Genomic DNA, 18,632 nt, shown 5'->3' on the forward strand with positions numbered 1-18,632 from the left:
ACACGCCCCTTACTGCTGATTGGCTACAAGTTTGTTTTGGTACTCACCCTGACGCTGTTTTCTAAAGCGTTTTTGAAAAATACATACCCCACCTTTAATGAAAGAGTTTGGCTGCATACAGAATAAGTAATTAATGTATTAACTAACGTAACAAAAATGTACACTAAAAGTGACAAAAAATGAAGCAAAAATTGAAATATGAGCAAAAAAGCCTCTGTAATAAATTCTGCTGTTATTCAAAATGATGAAGGTTCCATTTGTTATCATTACTTAACTACAACTAAAGTTAACATGAACTAATAATGTAAAATACTTCTAAGGTGTTTATTAATCTTCATTAATGTTAATTTCAATGTTTACTATTACATTATTAAAAGCAAGTTGTATCTTTTATTATTAGTTAATGGACTTAAGCGAACATAATAATGAACAGTTATATTTTTATTACAATAAAATGTAACAAATGTATAGCTCATTGTTAATTATGCATTAACTAATGTTCACTAACAGAACCTTATTGTAAAGAGTTACTTGTTGTACTTTATTCTAGATCTACAAGAGTTAAATAACAGATAAAATATAGGATTAGAACCTGAAACAACAATAACACTGAAGTCCATGGAGAACTTCTTCATTTTTGAGCGAGGAAAATTGACTGGTTCAATAACAAAACCCTTAAATATTGAGAAATTCTGAATATTTAGAATAGAATATGAATATGAAGCAAGGTCTAATTTAAACAATTATCATGACTGTACAGTCCCATTGGGCCTTTTGGCGCAGCTGCACTTCTGGGGTCAGTTGCATAAACTTAGCCTCAATGTTAAGACAGTATCTTAAGAACGAGTTTCACCAACTAGCAGTTAGCCAAAAGGTTAATGATAAGCCTTATTTTTTAAGTCATCTTAGACTAATCTACGCTTTTACGTAACTGAATTAAAAAAAATATGACCAACTAGCCCCTAGTGGCTCAGTGGGCCCCAAGATGCAGCTCCACCTCTGGACTCACTGGGCCTTGCGGTGCAGCTCCACCTCTGGACTCACTGGGCCTTGCGGTGCAGCTCCACCTCTGGACTCACTGGGCTTTGCGGTGCAGCTTCACCTCAAGGCTCAGTGGTTTGCATTTCTGCGCTCTGTGTGTCCCAGCAGTATGTTTACTATTTAGTAATTTACCAATACTGTTATTAAATATTTACAGATTTCCCCAGTGTTCGAACTATACCATGGACTTAGGGGGAGACAACTAGTTTTTTTTTATAGCGGGGGGGCGGGGGGTTCGTGCGCTTGCGCCTGCCTCAAAAGAGGGCTTACAATGACTTACAAAGATACATAACAGCTACAAGTGTATGCACTACTTGCTTTATGCAAGCACTATATAGGATACATCACTATACAGGATTTACCCTATTATACTTTATCAGCACGAATTGATAGGTGAAACAACAAACAGCCACCCACAAATAATCTATAAACAAAGCATCAGGCTGTCTTTGAGTTCACATGAACAACGGTTAAAGTTACTCGTCGTCAGGCTACAGAAGAATACCATAATTCCTCCGTTCAGTTAGGCCTAAGACATCGAGAGTCCCGCAGACCTATACAGAGTCCAATGTTTATATTTTTTCTACGAATCTTTAAGTTAACATGTACTAAACATGAGTGGAATCTGCACCGCAGCACCCCCACACCTTGATGCTCATGACAAGAACAGCATGTATAGTTAAATTTATTGAAGTGAATTAGGTTTAAATCGCCGTCATGCATGAAGGAATGATATTTTTGCAATTTTACACATAATAATCCACGATGATCACATTTCACAAAACTGAAATTGCACGTCAAAATAACACATTGTCAATATTTTTTGAGACCCCCCAAAAGTTCACAAATCACGTTTTCAGGGGAGCCCATGTCTTATTAAGGGGAGCCGAGCTCCCACTAGCTCCCCCGTAGTTCGCACCACCCTCTATTTGATGCTGATTGATTTGTTTGGTTTTAACTGCCATACTATTTCACTGACCGATTCAGTTTTATACATATAAGTACAGTACAGTACACTGTGTTTAGCTTTATGGATACAAAAATGTGACCTAATAAATCCCTCTCAAAATCAAATCCAGAGGGCAAATATTGGCCCTTAATAAAAAATTTAATTTACTGGCTACAAGAACAGATGTGAGTTTACTAACTCACTGCAGGGACAAAAATGAAAACAGCTTCATAAAGGGACAAAATAATCCTTTTCACATATAAAACGTAAAACATAAAGGGTTAAAGTTAGTCTTTAGTAGCTTTAAGACTGCAGAATTCAGACTTTAAGAACAACAGAAGTCATGGGAGGTCTTCGCCATTATATAAAACGTGTATGTGTTTGTGGTACCTTTCAAACCGAATGTTCCTGAAATAGACGGCTGCTCCCCGGTGAACTTCTTTGGAGTTTTCTGCTTCCTCCCTGGCTCAAATGAGAAGAACAACAACAAGAGGTCAAACATCTCAATAACACAGCAAAGAGCTGCATTCATGGTTCATACATTCATGACAACATGCAGTGCTAAACAACACTCGTGAGCTTCTGCTGTAAGTTACAGTCTCATAATGATGCTCAAACTTCAGTGCACCAAAGCACCTGCTGTTTCACATGCTGCGGTTCCTCTGCTGGAGAAACTGACACAGCTTCATGAACCAGTCATGGGAGCAGAGAGCAGATATGTTTTCTGTATGTGTGTACGTGGTTGATTGTCAACTTGTGTCACACACACACATGCTGTCCTCGCCCCTGGCTACGGCGTGGAACAACAAACGGAGGGATCGTGTACCCAAACAAAGGCCATAAATAGCGGACTCACAGCACGAGCCACGCCGACATCTCACAGACACACTGCGTCTCTGCCAGGCACAGACAGAGACAGCAGCCGCCACCAGCTACTAGAGAGACTTAATGACCAGCAGCCCTCAGACGGAGCCAACACTGAGAACTTACACACTGCTGCTTAAAGGGCCAGGCCACCATTTCCTACAAAACTCAATGAGGGGCGTTCTTGGTCGTGTTAATGAGAAATGTTATAGCAATTTTAAGAACTTTGGACATTTTAGTACAGAAAGTAAAGAGAACTGGTACTTTCCTTTCGAGGTGGAGCTACTTTGGACCTCTGGTTATGCATTATTAACATGACTTCTATTTGCAGAATCACCCAAAGGCAAGTTGTATTGCTCAGAGTGAAACCGCGTTTATGAGAAAAATAAAAATTACTTTGTGCAAATGTGAAAAATTATTTGGACAAATTACTTCTAACATCCAATTCAATCAAATGAATTGAAACTGACTACTTGAAATCTGACCAGTAGTTCAGATTCCCTACATTTTTCCACCAATGTCCATATTTTAACCGCAAAGAACATGTGTAATAATGTGTTTAAATGTGTAATTTCATATTTTCATATATAATTTTAAATGTATTATTTTTACATTCATTACTTATTTATTTTTAAAATGATTTAAAAACATTATTTATTATGCATTTTTGCATATACATAGCATATTTTTTTGTAAAGAACTTAAATAATGTAACCTTTTGCCAGCATTTTTAATGTAACTGCCCATGAAGTCTCTCACACCGGCCCCTGGCCAGCAGGCCAAAATTGTACTGTAGTGGTATCATGAATGATTAGCATTATAGTATTGCATATGGCAGGGCTGTCCTTGGGGGGGTGCACCTGGTGCGGTCGCCCCGGGCCCCACGCTTGAGGGGGCCCCGTGGCTAACGAGCCCCAACCCCCCCCACCCCCGGAATGCGATCAGCTAAGGACGGCCCTGGCATATGGCACTTCAAACAATATCACGGTATTACCATGGACAGGTGTTTCAGAAGCTGACGTGCGCAGCATTAATCTCAGTGTGTAGCATTCTTACTGTGCTTCATTCTCTCAGGGTCCTCCTCAGGGAAGGGTGGGGGTAGACTGTCCCCCTCGCTCTCACTGCCCCCAGTGTCTACGGATGTCCCCTGCTGCTGTTTCCTGTCCGGCCTTTGGGGGGCGCACTCCCCATTCTGTGAGGGCCGAGACACCTCCTGGGTCTTCTTCACCTTGATAAATGCGGGTGATGGAGGGCTGTTCTCCACGGGCCTGAGAGGGAGCGCAGGGAACACAGGCTATTAAAGTCAATCCACAGAGGACCGGTACTATAGTAACACAAGAGGACTTCATCTGGAATCTAATGATGGCGGTGTGGCAAACAAGTCATGTCCTGAAGCGATTTTTGTTGCGTGTGACTAAAGTCAGAAATTCAAAACGGCTCCAAAAATGCATCACGCTAAAAAATATTCCAATAAGTGGGAATACGGTCAGGAAAAGCATACTGAGCTTTCACACCTTTTTTTGGCATTTCGCTTCACGGGGTTTTTCTGTTGTTTGGATTCGGACTTGTGATCGGATTTGGCGTCCAAGGTGACCCCGGACTTGGTCTCCATGGTGACCCTTTCTGGGTGGTTCCACAGCTTGTGCTTCTGAAGACGCACCTTGGTGGCAAACACAGCCTCACAGTACAGGCATCTGTGACTCAGCTTCTCTGCTATGGTCGCCTGAACGCCACACAAACAGACACACACAAAGACAGGTCAAGTTCCACAGGTCTCAGATCTAAGCAAAAAAAAAGACAGTGGGTCTTTACAAAGTTTCATTTGACTAGTTGTTACAGCTGATGGCAACTTTACTTAAAGGCACAATATGTAAGTTTTCACCGCTAGAGGGCGCATGTTCAAAACAATAACAAAGGTGAAGCTTAATGAAGCTATGAAGGAGAATGGAACGATGGGAGATGTCATTTTCACCATTCAGAGATCGACCATTCAATGTTCACGGGTGAGGTAATGAATTAATTGTTTTATTACCTGTACCTTACACAGTTATTTAAACAGTGAATAAATTATACAGCGAAAGACAGCAAAGAACATTTACATTGTCAAAGAACATTGTGACGTGAGTTTGAGCACTCTCCAAAAACTCCCCTTATAATCAGTCAAGTTGTCAATATACAGTTTGATGAATGAATCGCTTACTGACATCATACATATATCTGCACTTTGTTGTTTATGATGAGAGAATTCGCGAGAGAGCAGAATTCAGTCAGCGAAGCGCGCACACTCAATAACAAAACTCCGGCATTTCAGCGATGACTCATCTGAACGCTTCTGATTGGCCATTGCATTCATAAGCTCAACAGACTCGTGTGTGATTGGTAATAATGCGCAATACTGTAAAAACGCGGAAAAAGACTCATGATGCGACATTGAGCAGATCTACATTTGATGCTGCAGTCAACACTTTTCATTTCAGCCGTAATGGATTTACTTTAACTGTGCAGGGGCACACCAGGCACTCCCACACCAGGGAGGAACAGGGACGAGCCATTTTTTAAAGGGGTCATATGATGCGATTTCAAGTTTTCTTTTCTCTTTGGAGTGTTACAAGCTCTTGGTGCATAAAGAAGATCTGTAAAGTTGCAAAGACTAAAGTCTCAAATCCAAAGAGATATTCTTTATAAAAGTTAAGAGTCAGCCACGCCTACCTAAAACGGCTCGTTCTAACACGCCCCCACATATCTACGTCACTATGTGGAAATATTAGCATAATGCCGCCCAAATGTTCACGCAAAGAAAGAAGGCATGGTTTCAGGAACAGCAGTAGTGTTGATGAAGCCATGTCAGTGAGACGCTGTGTATTTCAGTGCGAAGTAGATGCAATTAGGAATCATTGGTTAAGATTTATTTACAACAGAACAGCACAACCCAGATGTTCGAATTTGTGCAACACATTTTATGGAATGTTCAGCCAATCACAATGCACTGGGTCAGCTGGCCAATCAGAGCAGGCTGCGCTTGTCAAAGGAGGGGGCTTTGTTGAAAACTACGTGTTTGAGAGAGGCGGGGCATAGAGGACCTACAATAATGTACAGTATTTGAAAAATAATGTGTTTTTTGAACATTAAAGCATGTCAACATATTCTGTTACACCAAATACACAAAATAATGATCTTTAAAAAAGCATCATATGACCCCTTTAAAATTGTAATTTATCTGGATTTACAAATCCTATGAATAATGTAAATACACAACTGCATGAAATATATCGCACTGTGCAAGTGGTTTTTGGATATTTTATTACAAAAATTGTACATATTGTTCCTTTAAGCATAGTATTACTAAAATAGGTAAAGGTCAAGATGACTGACTGGTTGGCTAGTCATCAACTAGTGAGGTCAAGTAGTTTGACTTCATATTATATTATATTATATTATATATAGGTTATGGATTATGTTATGGATCAAAAGTGATCGAAAGGACATTTGTAATGTTACAAAAGATTTCTATTTTGAATAAATACTTTTTTTTTTTACTTTCTAGTCATTAAAGAATCTTAAAAAATGTATCACAGTTTACACAAAAATATGAGGCAGCACAACTGTTTTCAAAATTGATAATAAATGTTTCTTGAGCATATTAGAATGATTTCTGAAGGATCATGTGACTCTGAAGACTGGAGTAATGATGCTGAAAATTCAGCTTTACATCACAGGAATAACATTTTTAAATATATTCACAATATTACTGTTTTACTGTATTTTTGATAAAATAAATCCAGCCTTGGTGAATATAAGAGATATTCCTTCAAAAACATAAAAAAATCGAACTGACTGCAAACTATTGAATGGTAGTTATTACTTATTTGTTATAAACAAAATATGTATTAATATAAATATTATTATTAAAAATATTTTAGATTTTAACATGTTGTGCTTAGCACCAAAGTTGTGTCTCTAAATTCATTCTATTTAATAGTCACCAACATACCGCTTAAAGAGATAGTTCACCCAAAAATTATGTCATTAATTACTCACCCTCATGTTGTTCTAAACCCCTAAGACCTTCGTTCATCTTCAGAACAAATTAAGATATTTTCGATGACCTCTGAGAGCTTTCTGAGTCATGGTACTCTCATGAAAGCGCATCGAAGACTGACACAGAAGTGAAGAATTGTTGAATAAAATCGTTATTTTTGTTTTCTTCATGCACAAAAAGTATTCGCGTAGCTTCATAACATTACAGTTGAGCCCATGATGTCACAAGGACAATTTTAACAATGTCCTTACTACCTTTCTGGGCCTTGAACATATCAGATGTGTTACTATCTATGGAGGGTCAGAAAGCTGTCGGATTTCATCAAAAATATCTTCATTTGTGTTCCGAAAATGAACAAAGGTCTTACAGGTTTGAAACGACATGTGGGTGAGTAATTAATTAATTTTAATTTATGGGTGAACTAGCCCTTTAACACATTTGCTGATGTCAAGAAATTTCAAAGCAATAACAGTTAGACCTCAAATTGCCTGGCAGACATGATCCTAAACCAAACTTAATTTTACAGGGCTCCTTAAGACTTTGAGTTGAGTTCATGCAACCCACTATCTGATTTCAAATTAATGTAGTTTTATACATTCCTATTAATAGACGAGTGTTGGTTGCATTCATGATTTTGCAGCGCATGACTATGTAGTCTGGATTTCAGTTTTTACCCCTTGGCATCGCTGATAGTGATATTTAAGTCCGTAAATACTGGGAAATTCCAACCAGCAGCCTGAGCATGGACATTTCACCCTGGAACGACTCTTAAACTCCTCTTTCCACTGAACCATCATATGGGCCTGTGGTGAGAAAAAACATCACACACGCACACAAGAGAGGCATTAGAAACTATTAGCAATCAATTCACTTCTACACAGCCCTCTGTGAGATGTTCCTTCTCCAAATACAACAGTTGGAAATAGTTTTGGAAAGTCCCTTTACTCCTTTCACAAATAATCACCCAAAATCGCAATCTGGCGTAGCCTCGTTCCTTCATCACTGGCCAAAATGGATATCTATTGCTTTACTCACGGGAATAATGCGCAGCTCCTGCACCTCCACGCGAGGGCGTCCTTTCTTCTTACCCTCTGATTTCTCATTATAGGAGGAACCTGATGAACATGAACATTTCATGACATATTGTACATAACTATTTTGAAAGATATATTGCAGTGAAGCTATTATTATTTGCAGTTGACTTAATTACATTAACACTGCCCATCATTGAATTTTGAAACACTGCATTAACTAAACAGTCATCTAATACAATTCCTATATACTGCACAGTGGCTTCAAAAAATATTTGGACACTTAAAATGTATGAATGTCTTGGGAGTTCATAACAAAAATGGAAAAGCAAGTGACATTCATGTGAAGGAAATATAGGTACTTATTTCAAAGGCAAAGCATTTCACAAAAATAAGTGTTTGGACACTTTGTGGCTGTCAAACATTACCATTAACATTAACATTACCCATAGGGTGTAATGGAAAGAAAAGTAAATTCAGAGTTTTTACATTGTGAAAATGATAAACCTGTTGTTCTTTGGAATAACATGCACTGACGGATTAGTCCAGGAAAGTGAATTAGAAAGCAAATAGTGTCCATTTTGGCTTCATGGTACCTTCTGAGGAATTCCAATCTTATCCTGCCCTCCTTAAAACACCTTGATTCTATCAAAGAAGAACCATTAACCTTACTTCAGATTAATTATTGGCTAAGAAACTCCCCTCAACTCCTCACATCACTGCAGCTCTCCATATGTTCCAGACGTCCCCACGGGGACTTTAGTGAGGCTGAACGAACATTTTTAGAGACAGTCAATTGCAGATGCATTCTGTGTACAAATGAGTGGCATTGCTTATTTCATGCAAGTCCCAGGAGAATGGAAGATGATAGCATGCATTGGTTTTCTGGTTAGCGGAGGTCATGAAAGTTTGCTGCAAATCTATACGAACTGGCAAGGTCAAAACATTGAGCAAACGGCAGATAATTACACACTAATACTCCACTGAGGCCCACTGGCTTATGGCTGCTAAGCAACTACATAATAAGGACACTTACAAAGTGGCTTCAGACAAATTGTCTGCAGTATGTATGTGTGTGTGTGTGTAAATGAGAGTGATAAAGGCCTTTCACAGACTAAATGAGTAAATGAACCATTAATCAGCATGCCTTTGACACAGTCACACAATATGTCACTGAAAAATGAACATTCTCTCATGCACTCAACCTCATGTCATTCCAAACACAGAGTTTTTACATTGTGAAAATGATAAACCTGTTGTTCTTTGGAATAACATGTACTGACGGATTAGTCCAGGAAAGTGAATTAGAAAGCAAATAGTGTCCATTTTGGCTTCATGGTGCCTTCTGTGGAATTCCAATCTTATCCTGCCCTCCTTAAAACACCTTGATTCTATCAAAGAAGAACCATTAACCTTACTTCAGATTAATGATTGGCTAAGAAACTCCCCTCAACTCCTCACATCACTGCAGCTCTCCATATGTTCCAGACGTCCCCACGGGGACTTTAGTGAGGCTGAACGAACATTTTTAGAGACAGTCAATTGCAGATGCATTCTGTGTACAAATGAGTGGCATTGCTTATTTCATGCAAGTCCCAGGAGAATGGAAGATGATAGCATGCATTGGTTTTCTGGTTAGCGGAGGTCATGGAAGTTTGCTGCAAATCTATACGAACTGGCAAGGTCAAAACATTGAGCAAACGGCAGATAATTACACACTAATACTCCACTGAGGCCCACTGGCTTACGGCTGCTAAGCAACTACATAATAAGGACACTTACAAAGTGGCTTCAGACAAATTGTCTGCAGTATGTATGTGTGTGTGTGTGTAAATGAGAGTGAAAAAGGCCTTTCACAGACTAAATGAGTAAATGAACCATTAATCAGCATGCCTTTGACACAGTCACACAATATGTCACTGAAAAATGAACATTCTCTCATGCACTCAACCTCATGTCATTCCAAACACATATGCGGATATCCACAGCAACAAATGTTTTTAAGCTTCTATACAATGACAGACTATGTTCATCAAACACCAAAAAACACTATCAAAACGGCAATAAAGTATATAGTCCATAATATGAGTCAAGACTCCATATTCCATGTGTTCTGAAGTCATACGATAGGCTTGTGTGAGGAATATACTGAGATTTGATAATCATCTTAAATCAAATATAGTTGGCTGCTAAGCAACTACATAATAAGGACACTTACAAAGTGGCTTCAGACAAATTGTCTGCAGTATGTATGTGTGTGTGTGTGTAAATGAGAGTGATAAAGGCCTTTCACAGACTAAATGAGTAAATGAACCATTAATCAGCATGCCTTTGACACAGTCACACAATATGTCACTGAAAAATGAACATTCTCTCATGCACTCAACCTCATGTCATTCCAAACACATATGCGGATATCCACAGCAACAAATGTTTTTTAAGCTTCTATACAATGACAGACTATGTTCATCAAACACCAAAAAACACTATCAAAACGGCAATAAAGTATATAGTCCATAATATGAGTCAAGACTCCATATTCCATGTGTTCTGAAGTCATACGATAGGCTTGTGTGAGGAATATACTGAGATTTGATAATCATCTTAAATCAAATATAGTGCTGTTTTAATTGAATTAGTTACACCCCACAAGATGTTGCACTGGAATTTAATTTGGAAAGACAAATTTACTGAATTAAAACTCAAAAAAACTTTTTACAAAACCCATCACTAATTTTAACTAATAATAAATTCTTCTGCTGATGGATAGAACACATTTTTTCATGAGACATTTCTCAAAACTAAGTTTAAAACTGTCAAAACAAATTTAAAATAATATTTCATAAAGTTTTCTGTAAACAATGTGGTTTACCACATGATGTACTATACATTATACCATATATTTTACACAGTGTATTAGTAACTAATTACAAATAGTCACGTTACTTAAGTAGTTTTACTCATATATAGTACTATTTTAAAGTAATTTAAAATATTCGTCATACTTTCTGACAAACATGTGAATTACAGTATGTACAGTGTTTCTACATTTTTAAATTGCAGTGTGTATAATCGCAGCTCAGTAGTACTATCTTCTTACTATTCATGAGTACTTTAAATTAGTCTTTTTTTTGGACAAGTACTTTTACTCTACACACTTTTTTTTATTTATTTAATGGTACTTTCCAAGTTACAGATATATAATGTTTATATGTAATGTTTTACATTTGAATGTATATAGCCTAATGTTTCCAGAAATGCCCCACATGTTGTCTGCATGTTCATACAGAAATGGTATGAACTGCTTTGAATTTCATTCCAATATTAATTCTACTTTGTTGAATTCAAATGTGAATGAGAATTCTATATCTTGTTAGCCAACACAATTCAAACTTAGGAACACAACCCTGATTATACGTAAGATCTGCATTGTAAGTAAGGGATATTGCACATCCAGTTTGGTTGTTATTGCAGAATCAACCTGAATGGTGATCAGAACCCGGCGCAACTGATTTAAAGGGGTCCTATTATGCTTTTTCACTTTTTGAATTTTAGTCAGTGTGTATGTTTGGGCATAAAAAAGATCTTCAAACTTACAAATCTCAAAGTCCACGATATTTCTTTTTAAAAAAAAATCCCTTTTCAAGAACTAAAACGAACGGCTCGTTTGGACTACAGCGGTTGTTTTCCGGGTTTTGTGATATCACAAAGCGGCCCATTAGAATATCATTAAAATAATTCCTGCCTACAGAAATTCGAATGGTTGGGGGGTGGGGAGGAGCGAGGTCGTGGGTTGAGTGCATTGAGTGCTGTAGCCTCAAGTTTCCGCAAGTTATTACACATGCACCTGAATAATTATGTATGTAAATATGTATGTTACAATTATGAAAACGTTTTTAGAATAAATTGCTGACAGTACAATACTGGACAATGATGTAATCTGCAGAATTTACACTTCAATTATGAGACTACAGTGTTTCCCATATATTGAGTATGGGAAACAGTGTTTTTATATCACTGCATTTCTGAAGAAAACCGACTGTCTTCAGAAAATTGGATGTCATTTTCATGTAATCTTGCATGTAATGTCTGATAAAGCAGTGTTTTTTGCTGCTTTGTGTACAGCCATTACCAGGGAAATCTTGATCTCTACCACTCCAACAGCGCCTCCTGCTGGCAGAGAAAATTAGTTTGCATATATATGCCACCCGCCTGGGAAACACTGGACTATGGTATAAATAAATTCAACTGTATAACAGTTTCACTGCAATTCATGTTATAATGTTAGAATTAAATAACAATAAAAATAATACATATGCACTTATCTGTACATAGTAAATGCAGTTATTTTTAAGCGGTTGTTGACATCCTATCTAAAACGTGATTTAGCCACACAAAAATACTACAACAACAATAACGTTACCACTCTAATATATCCGTGCGTACAAAGGTTCTGCGTGATCCTCTTGTTCAATATTCTCTGGGTCTGACGCCATCCTTAACTAAACCGGAGCAGACGGAACTTGCTGCTTTGGCAAGGGGCGGGACACTACTGAAACACCGTCGAAGCTGTTCGCCAATCACAACGCACTGGGACAGCTAACCAATCACATTTTGTTTTTCGGAAGGCGGCCTTCATCAAACCCGGAACTAATCGAGCTGTTTGTGCCAGGATGGGGAGAAAGGTATTGTAATAATGTAAATTATGTAAAAAAAAATAATGCGTTTTTCGAACCACCAAGCATGAGAGCATGTTCTAGTACACCCCCAAAACAAATTCAAGACATTGCAAAAGAGCATAATAGGACCCCTTTAAAATGCCGCAGCTTACCAATCAGAATTTAGTATTCCAGAGAGCTTTGTAATAATTCTATAAAACATCTTCTTCTTTCATGTTTCATGAAAGAAAGCCATACAGGTTTGGAACGACATGAGGATGAGTAAATGATGACAGAGTTTTGAAGTTTGGGTGAACTGTCACTTTAAAAATCACTCTGTATTTGTATTTGTGCTCAATACTCTCTCTCTGGGTATGGAGGGCAGACTCCTTCACTGGCACACTCCTCTCGTTCACAATTAGCTGTGTCCTCCATCACAGCGGCTCTCCACAGAAGTGTGTGGGAGGGGTACAGAACGCTGGAGAGTGAAGAGGAGGGGGAGGAAGGGCGGTTCTGAGACCAGACAACGTGCTAATTACATGTCACCGTGTCCTGCTATCAGCCCCTTTTCACATCTGAGCTGCAGCAGTGGCTGGCTTTGCTCTTTTCTCTTCTCCCCACCGATGACCCCGTTAACCAGAGCGGCTACAGACTGACCAAGGCCAGACGCTTTTGTGCGTTAAGAACTAAATGAAATCAAAAATTACCCATTTGCTGTTAATAAATGTCCCTGATCTTGCACTAAACTGATCAAAAGTGACAGCAAAGACACTTGCAGTGCTACAAACCATTATTCTATTTAAAATAAATGCAGTGTATCTTAAAAATAAATGTACTGTATTGTGTATCAAGGTTTCTTTCCACATAAAAATATTACACAGCGCAACCATTTTCAACATTGATAATAATAATCATGTTTCTTGAGCAGCAAATCAGCATATTGGTATGATTTCTGAAAGATCATATGACACTAAAGACTGGAGTATTGGTGCTGAAAATTCAGCTTTGCATCACAGGAATAAATTACATTTTAACATACAGTATATTCACCTAGAAAACAGTTATTTTAAATTGCAATAATATTTTACAATATTACAGTTTTTCAAATAAATGCAGCCCTGGAGAGAAGAAGAGAGTTCTTTATATAAACAACTTGCCGACCATAAACTATATATTAATATAATATTTCATTTAAAATTTCAAACCCATACTGTATAATAGCTTATTAAAAAGCCAGGTAAAGCTTTCTTTTATGGTGTCATTTTTACACATTACATATACTTACTATAGAAATAACAATAAATTATGCATAATTACATGCAACTAACCCTAAACCAAACCCTAATTCTAACCCTAACCACACGTTAACATTACTTAGTTCTTAAAATGTATAATTACACTATAACAAGGGCACTTTTAAAATAAAGTGTAACCAAAAGCTTGAATACTCTTAAAGAGTTAAAATAGGTAAAGTGTTAAACGAATTCATCGCCTCTTTCTTTAGTTCACATTGGGTTTCCAAAAGCTTGAACGTGTTTTAAAAGAGACGAGGTAAATTAGATTCGTGCTATTATTTGACCCAGAAAGCTCAAGTTTGTGGAGGGATCTTGTCGTCATCATTACAAGCATTCCTGGGGCTTCTTTGTGGAGGTATCCCTGTTAGTTTTGTGGTTTTAGTCCTGTTGGATAAGGGATTAAACATAATCTTTTATCTCAGGGCCGGAAAAGTCAATAACGAAATGATATGCTGTTTAAAAGAATGTTTGGGAAGCTTAAAGGACGCGCCACGCTTGGGCTAGAGGCTATTGTGGGTGGATTTGAAGGCACACTGTTTATGATAACGAGAATTAGAGACATCTGTTCAGGCTGAATTAGGCTAAAGCACACATACGAAAGTTACCTTCTAAATAAACACTGTATTAAGTGAGTTTGTGTGTGCGTAAACAGTACTTAAGAGATAAGAAGTATAAACGCAGACACATTAGAATGACATGGGTGTTATAGTTGAGAAGATTTTGTCTGTCATTATGACTCTTCTGCTGAAGAGGAAATGAGGTGTGAATTTTAATTTCTATCTGCAAATCTTCAGGCCCTTTAGATAAAGAGCATAATTAAAAAAAATGTTGCTCTCGGGAAAGACATGTTTGTGTTGCTATGGGAATGAGAGCCACTTGTCTTAGTATCTGTCAGGCCACTTCCAGTAAATGTACCCACACACATTACTAGCAAAGACATGTGCATTTACAAGCACACTTTTTCATTACTGGTATTTAGTAAGGCACGCTCAAAATACATCATCTAAAGTGTTAAACTTCCTCCTGCTACAGACATGAATGAAATCTCAATTGGTGTGGCTTGTTGAAAAGAAAGATGTGCTATTACTTTTCTTAGTGATCATACTTCTCACCCTGTGGGTGATGAAAAACTTGCACCGAAGGAGGGACTCGAGGCGTATCTAGAGACCAGAATAGAGTGCCGCAGTGATGACGTATTTTTGTAGGCCAACCCGTAAGTTAGCATTATTCCGATTCCCTCGAGAAAAAGCCAAAAGGATTTTTCCATTGGTTTTTGAATTACTGCAGACAATAGGAAGTTTATGATTCTTATGTTTTATTCATCATGATTACCTTCACAAACGAACATAACTTTTATGATTTTTAAAGCCTAAATACATGTAAAAAGTAAAAAGCTGAAAGTAGGTTATATGGTCACATGACTTCAACGCCGCCACCACCACTAAGCATTAGACAACTCTTTTTTTTATTTTTATAATCTACTACAAGATGGAAAGTTTGAGTTAGAATAGTTTCCAAGAGCGCAATTATAAACACAAAGAGGCTGTGAAAGCAGACAAGTGAGTAGATGAGTTTATCTGTTTGGTGTGATGAACCTTTATACCAATTCTGTGTTTTTCTGTCAATATGGGGTGCTGCGTGTACATTAATGAGGAAACAAAATTAACTTAAATGATTTTAGCAAATGGCTGCAATATAACAAAGAGTGAAAAATTTAAGGGGGTCTGAATACTTTCCGTACCCACTGTAGGTCTATTAAGCCACTTTTTCAAGAAATGTACAATCTTAAAAAAAATCGTGAGTGGGGTTTTACTATTACTGATGTATTTTATGTCTGGAATACAACATGAAAATATTTTGAGCTTCTTTTTATCTCAGGCATTTACCAAAAACTCACTGATTTCGAGACACTAGAAGCAGAAGTGCAAAACTGCTAAAATTGAGTTTTAGTACTCATTACTTCAGCACTACACATCAAAGACTTTCAGGTGGGCTTTTTTGAACCAGCCAGCAAGCAAACAGCACATAGAAGAACCCAGCAACTATCTAGTAGCACCCTAGTAACCATCCAGAACACCTCAGCAATAGATATGTATACAAAGATACCACATTAGATCACTCCAGCCATCTTGGAACAGTCAATGTGTCGCCACTCACAGTAAAAATCTATTAATTTTCCAGGATGCGAAAAACATTACATTGAGAGTGAGACCCTCCCAGCTGTCTTTGGCTGCAGCTGCACGCTGCTCATTTTCATTCTCACTGGAGCAGGAGAGAGAGACAGAGGGAGAGAGGGAGAGAGGGAGGGTAGAGTCAGAACGGAGTTCTGCCAACTGCATAATGATCTCAAATAACCCGGCCACTCTCCTCTTTGCTTTGCCTGCAACAGCTTCCTCACACACACACACACACACACACACACACACAATCCTTGACCCTCTTATTTTTCCCTTCTCCGCCTTCCTCACTTCTTAGGGCTCCTCTCATGGGTCTTTATATGTAAAATTTATATGGCATACAAACAGCATTAATAAATACATATGAAAGTAATAACTGGAGCTGGTTGCAGGATATCAGGTTTTAAATATACAGTGTATAACCGATATGATTACAGTGTGACGAATGCTGTAAGAGGCTATAGATTTGTACAGCTGTATTTGGTGTAAAGTAAACACTGCTCTTCAAAGAGACTCTAAACACACTTTCTGCACTTAATTAAGTGTTCATTAGGTATTCATGAACTTTCGCTTTTAAGTGTTAATTCTTTAAGCGTTCGTAAAATGCTCAATCTTTATCATGTGTTCTTTTTTTTCTTTATGTGTTTATAAGGTATTGGTAGGCGATTTTTAGGCGATATAGCTAAAAATGTATCAACGATATTATGTTTCATATTGTTCGGTATCGATAATTATTGACATTTTTTATGAGATTTTTTAAAACAAAGAATAATAAACAAAAAAGTTTAACTGTATTTTTAATTTACCCATTTTATTAAGGCAAACAACAAATAATTATTTGTTTTAACAGTCAAACACAAAATAAAATGTAAACAAATATCTCCATTTTACATGCAGATTAAATAAACCTTAAGGAAACTTGTGGCTAGTCTCCCAAAGCCACAGGAGGGTGCAATGAGCAAAATAATGCAGAGCATTCAATTATTTATTCAATGCAATGAAATAACTGTCTATAAAAAACATGCATAACGTCTAAATTAACATATATAAATCAAATAAAATTGCATGAATTGCTTAATCAATTATGAACAAAACAGCATCATGTAGGCTATTTATGCATAACTTAATACAAAGAGTCGAAGCGCCGATCACAAAGATCGCATTTAAAAACATATGAGACGCAGTGAAATGGAATATATCTCCACAAATTTGCGACGTGTTTTCTAAAAGTTTAAACTCGTTTAACTTTGCATGGCTTCCTATACATCTCTTGTGTGCAACACTAGTGCAGTAGTAGTTGTCTGTCTAAAAAAGGCGCTGAATATGCATTCCGTGTGAATGGCTTGGTTTCGGTTTTAACCTAATCAAGATCTTCTCCGCATTGAGCTTCTATATTTCTCTAATATTTTGAATGTGTTAGTTAGACTAACAAAACGTTAAAATGTAACAACGACACTTACATCATCATCACCGCATCTCGTGCGCCACTGATAAGTCTCCTTGACGCAACCTAACATTTGATTGCACCGTTTTTGCATTCAAATGCAAATTTTTATTTTAAATTTGACTAATATTCTTTTTTTTATTCTCCTCATCACAGACAGGCCCAACACTCATTTCTATTGGTCGACTGATATTGGTTTTTTGACAGCCGATGCCTTAGAGTGCAGGGTGGCCAATGGCCGATATAAAGCCGATATATATATAAAAGTATTTTTAATTTGAATTATAATTTATAATTTTTTATTTATTTTAATTAATGTTTGAAAAATTTGAAATAAATTGAAAATGAATTATATTAAAAATAAATGTGTAAAATAAACCTATTTTAGATGACAACTTCCTGATTCTGTATCCTATCACAAATAAAGAAATATTTAGAGATATATAAATAAAAAGAAAGTAAACACTGTAACCAACAGGGCACTCTGGGAATCTGGGAAGTTTGTTTGCATTGGGAATCATATTTTTCAACTAAAGCCAACGTAACACTCATTTTACATACAGCACGCAGTAAAAATGACATGAATATGACAGTGGGCAAATGGATAAAGCCCAGCATATTTTGAAATCACAAGTTTAAAGTTTGTTGATAGCGCATCTCCAGTGAAGCTGAACTTTCCTCCTGTCAGCATTCAATTCACACGGACCGAACGTACGCAGAGAACACGCGATCATGCAGGATACAAATGCACACTTCATAAGATCTCAAAGCTGGATCCAACTAAGTCTGCAAGGTTTGTTAAATTAACTGTTTATTAGATATTTGTTTAAATGACATAAATTTGCTGAATACTGACGTTAAACGAGAAAGTATTATAATGTTTGCCTTTCTATTACTAATAATATACAAGCAATTAGTATAAAGTTATATTTTTTTAATTATAAGTTTTGTACACCTTTTAATTCCATTGTTTAGCATTCAATCTGATTATTAGACAGACTTCTATCCTTATTAGGCAGAACTGTTAAACTGACAGCAAACAATGAAGAGGGAAAATGTGAGTGCTGTGTGCGCAGGCGCCGTCAAAATAAAAATCTTGAACATATCGGCTAAATCGGAACATATCAGTCTGTA

The 18,632-nt window shown here is 37.2% G+C and overlaps 1 protein-coding gene across 1 annotated transcript in view; it reads right to left on the minus strand.

Moving 5' to 3' along the window:
- Positions 1 to 18,632, minus strand: part of znf512b (zinc finger protein 512B) — a 73,931-nt gene that overhangs the window by 33,214 nt on the left and 22,085 nt on the right. Inside the window, exons 3-7 of the mRNA XM_016293506.1 lie at positions 7,929 to 8,008; positions 7,568 to 7,696; positions 4,369 to 4,577; positions 3,911 to 4,122; positions 2,381 to 2,452 (exon numbers count right to left, since the gene is read on the minus strand). Coding sequence (XP_016148992.1) covers positions 2,381 to 2,452; positions 3,911 to 4,122; positions 4,369 to 4,577; positions 7,568 to 7,696; positions 7,929 to 8,008 — 702 coding nt within the window. The remainder of the gene's footprint in view (positions 1 to 2,380; positions 2,453 to 3,910; positions 4,123 to 4,368; positions 4,578 to 7,567; positions 7,697 to 7,928; positions 8,009 to 18,632) is intronic.

This window comes from Sinocyclocheilus grahami, unplaced genomic scaffold (genome assembly GCF_001515645.1).
Source record: "Sinocyclocheilus grahami isolate Dianchi unplaced genomic scaffold, SAMN03320097.WGS_v1.1 scaffold303.1, whole genome shotgun sequence".
NCBI classification, from domain to species: Eukaryota; Metazoa; Chordata; class Actinopteri; order Cypriniformes; family Cyprinidae; genus Sinocyclocheilus; species Sinocyclocheilus grahami.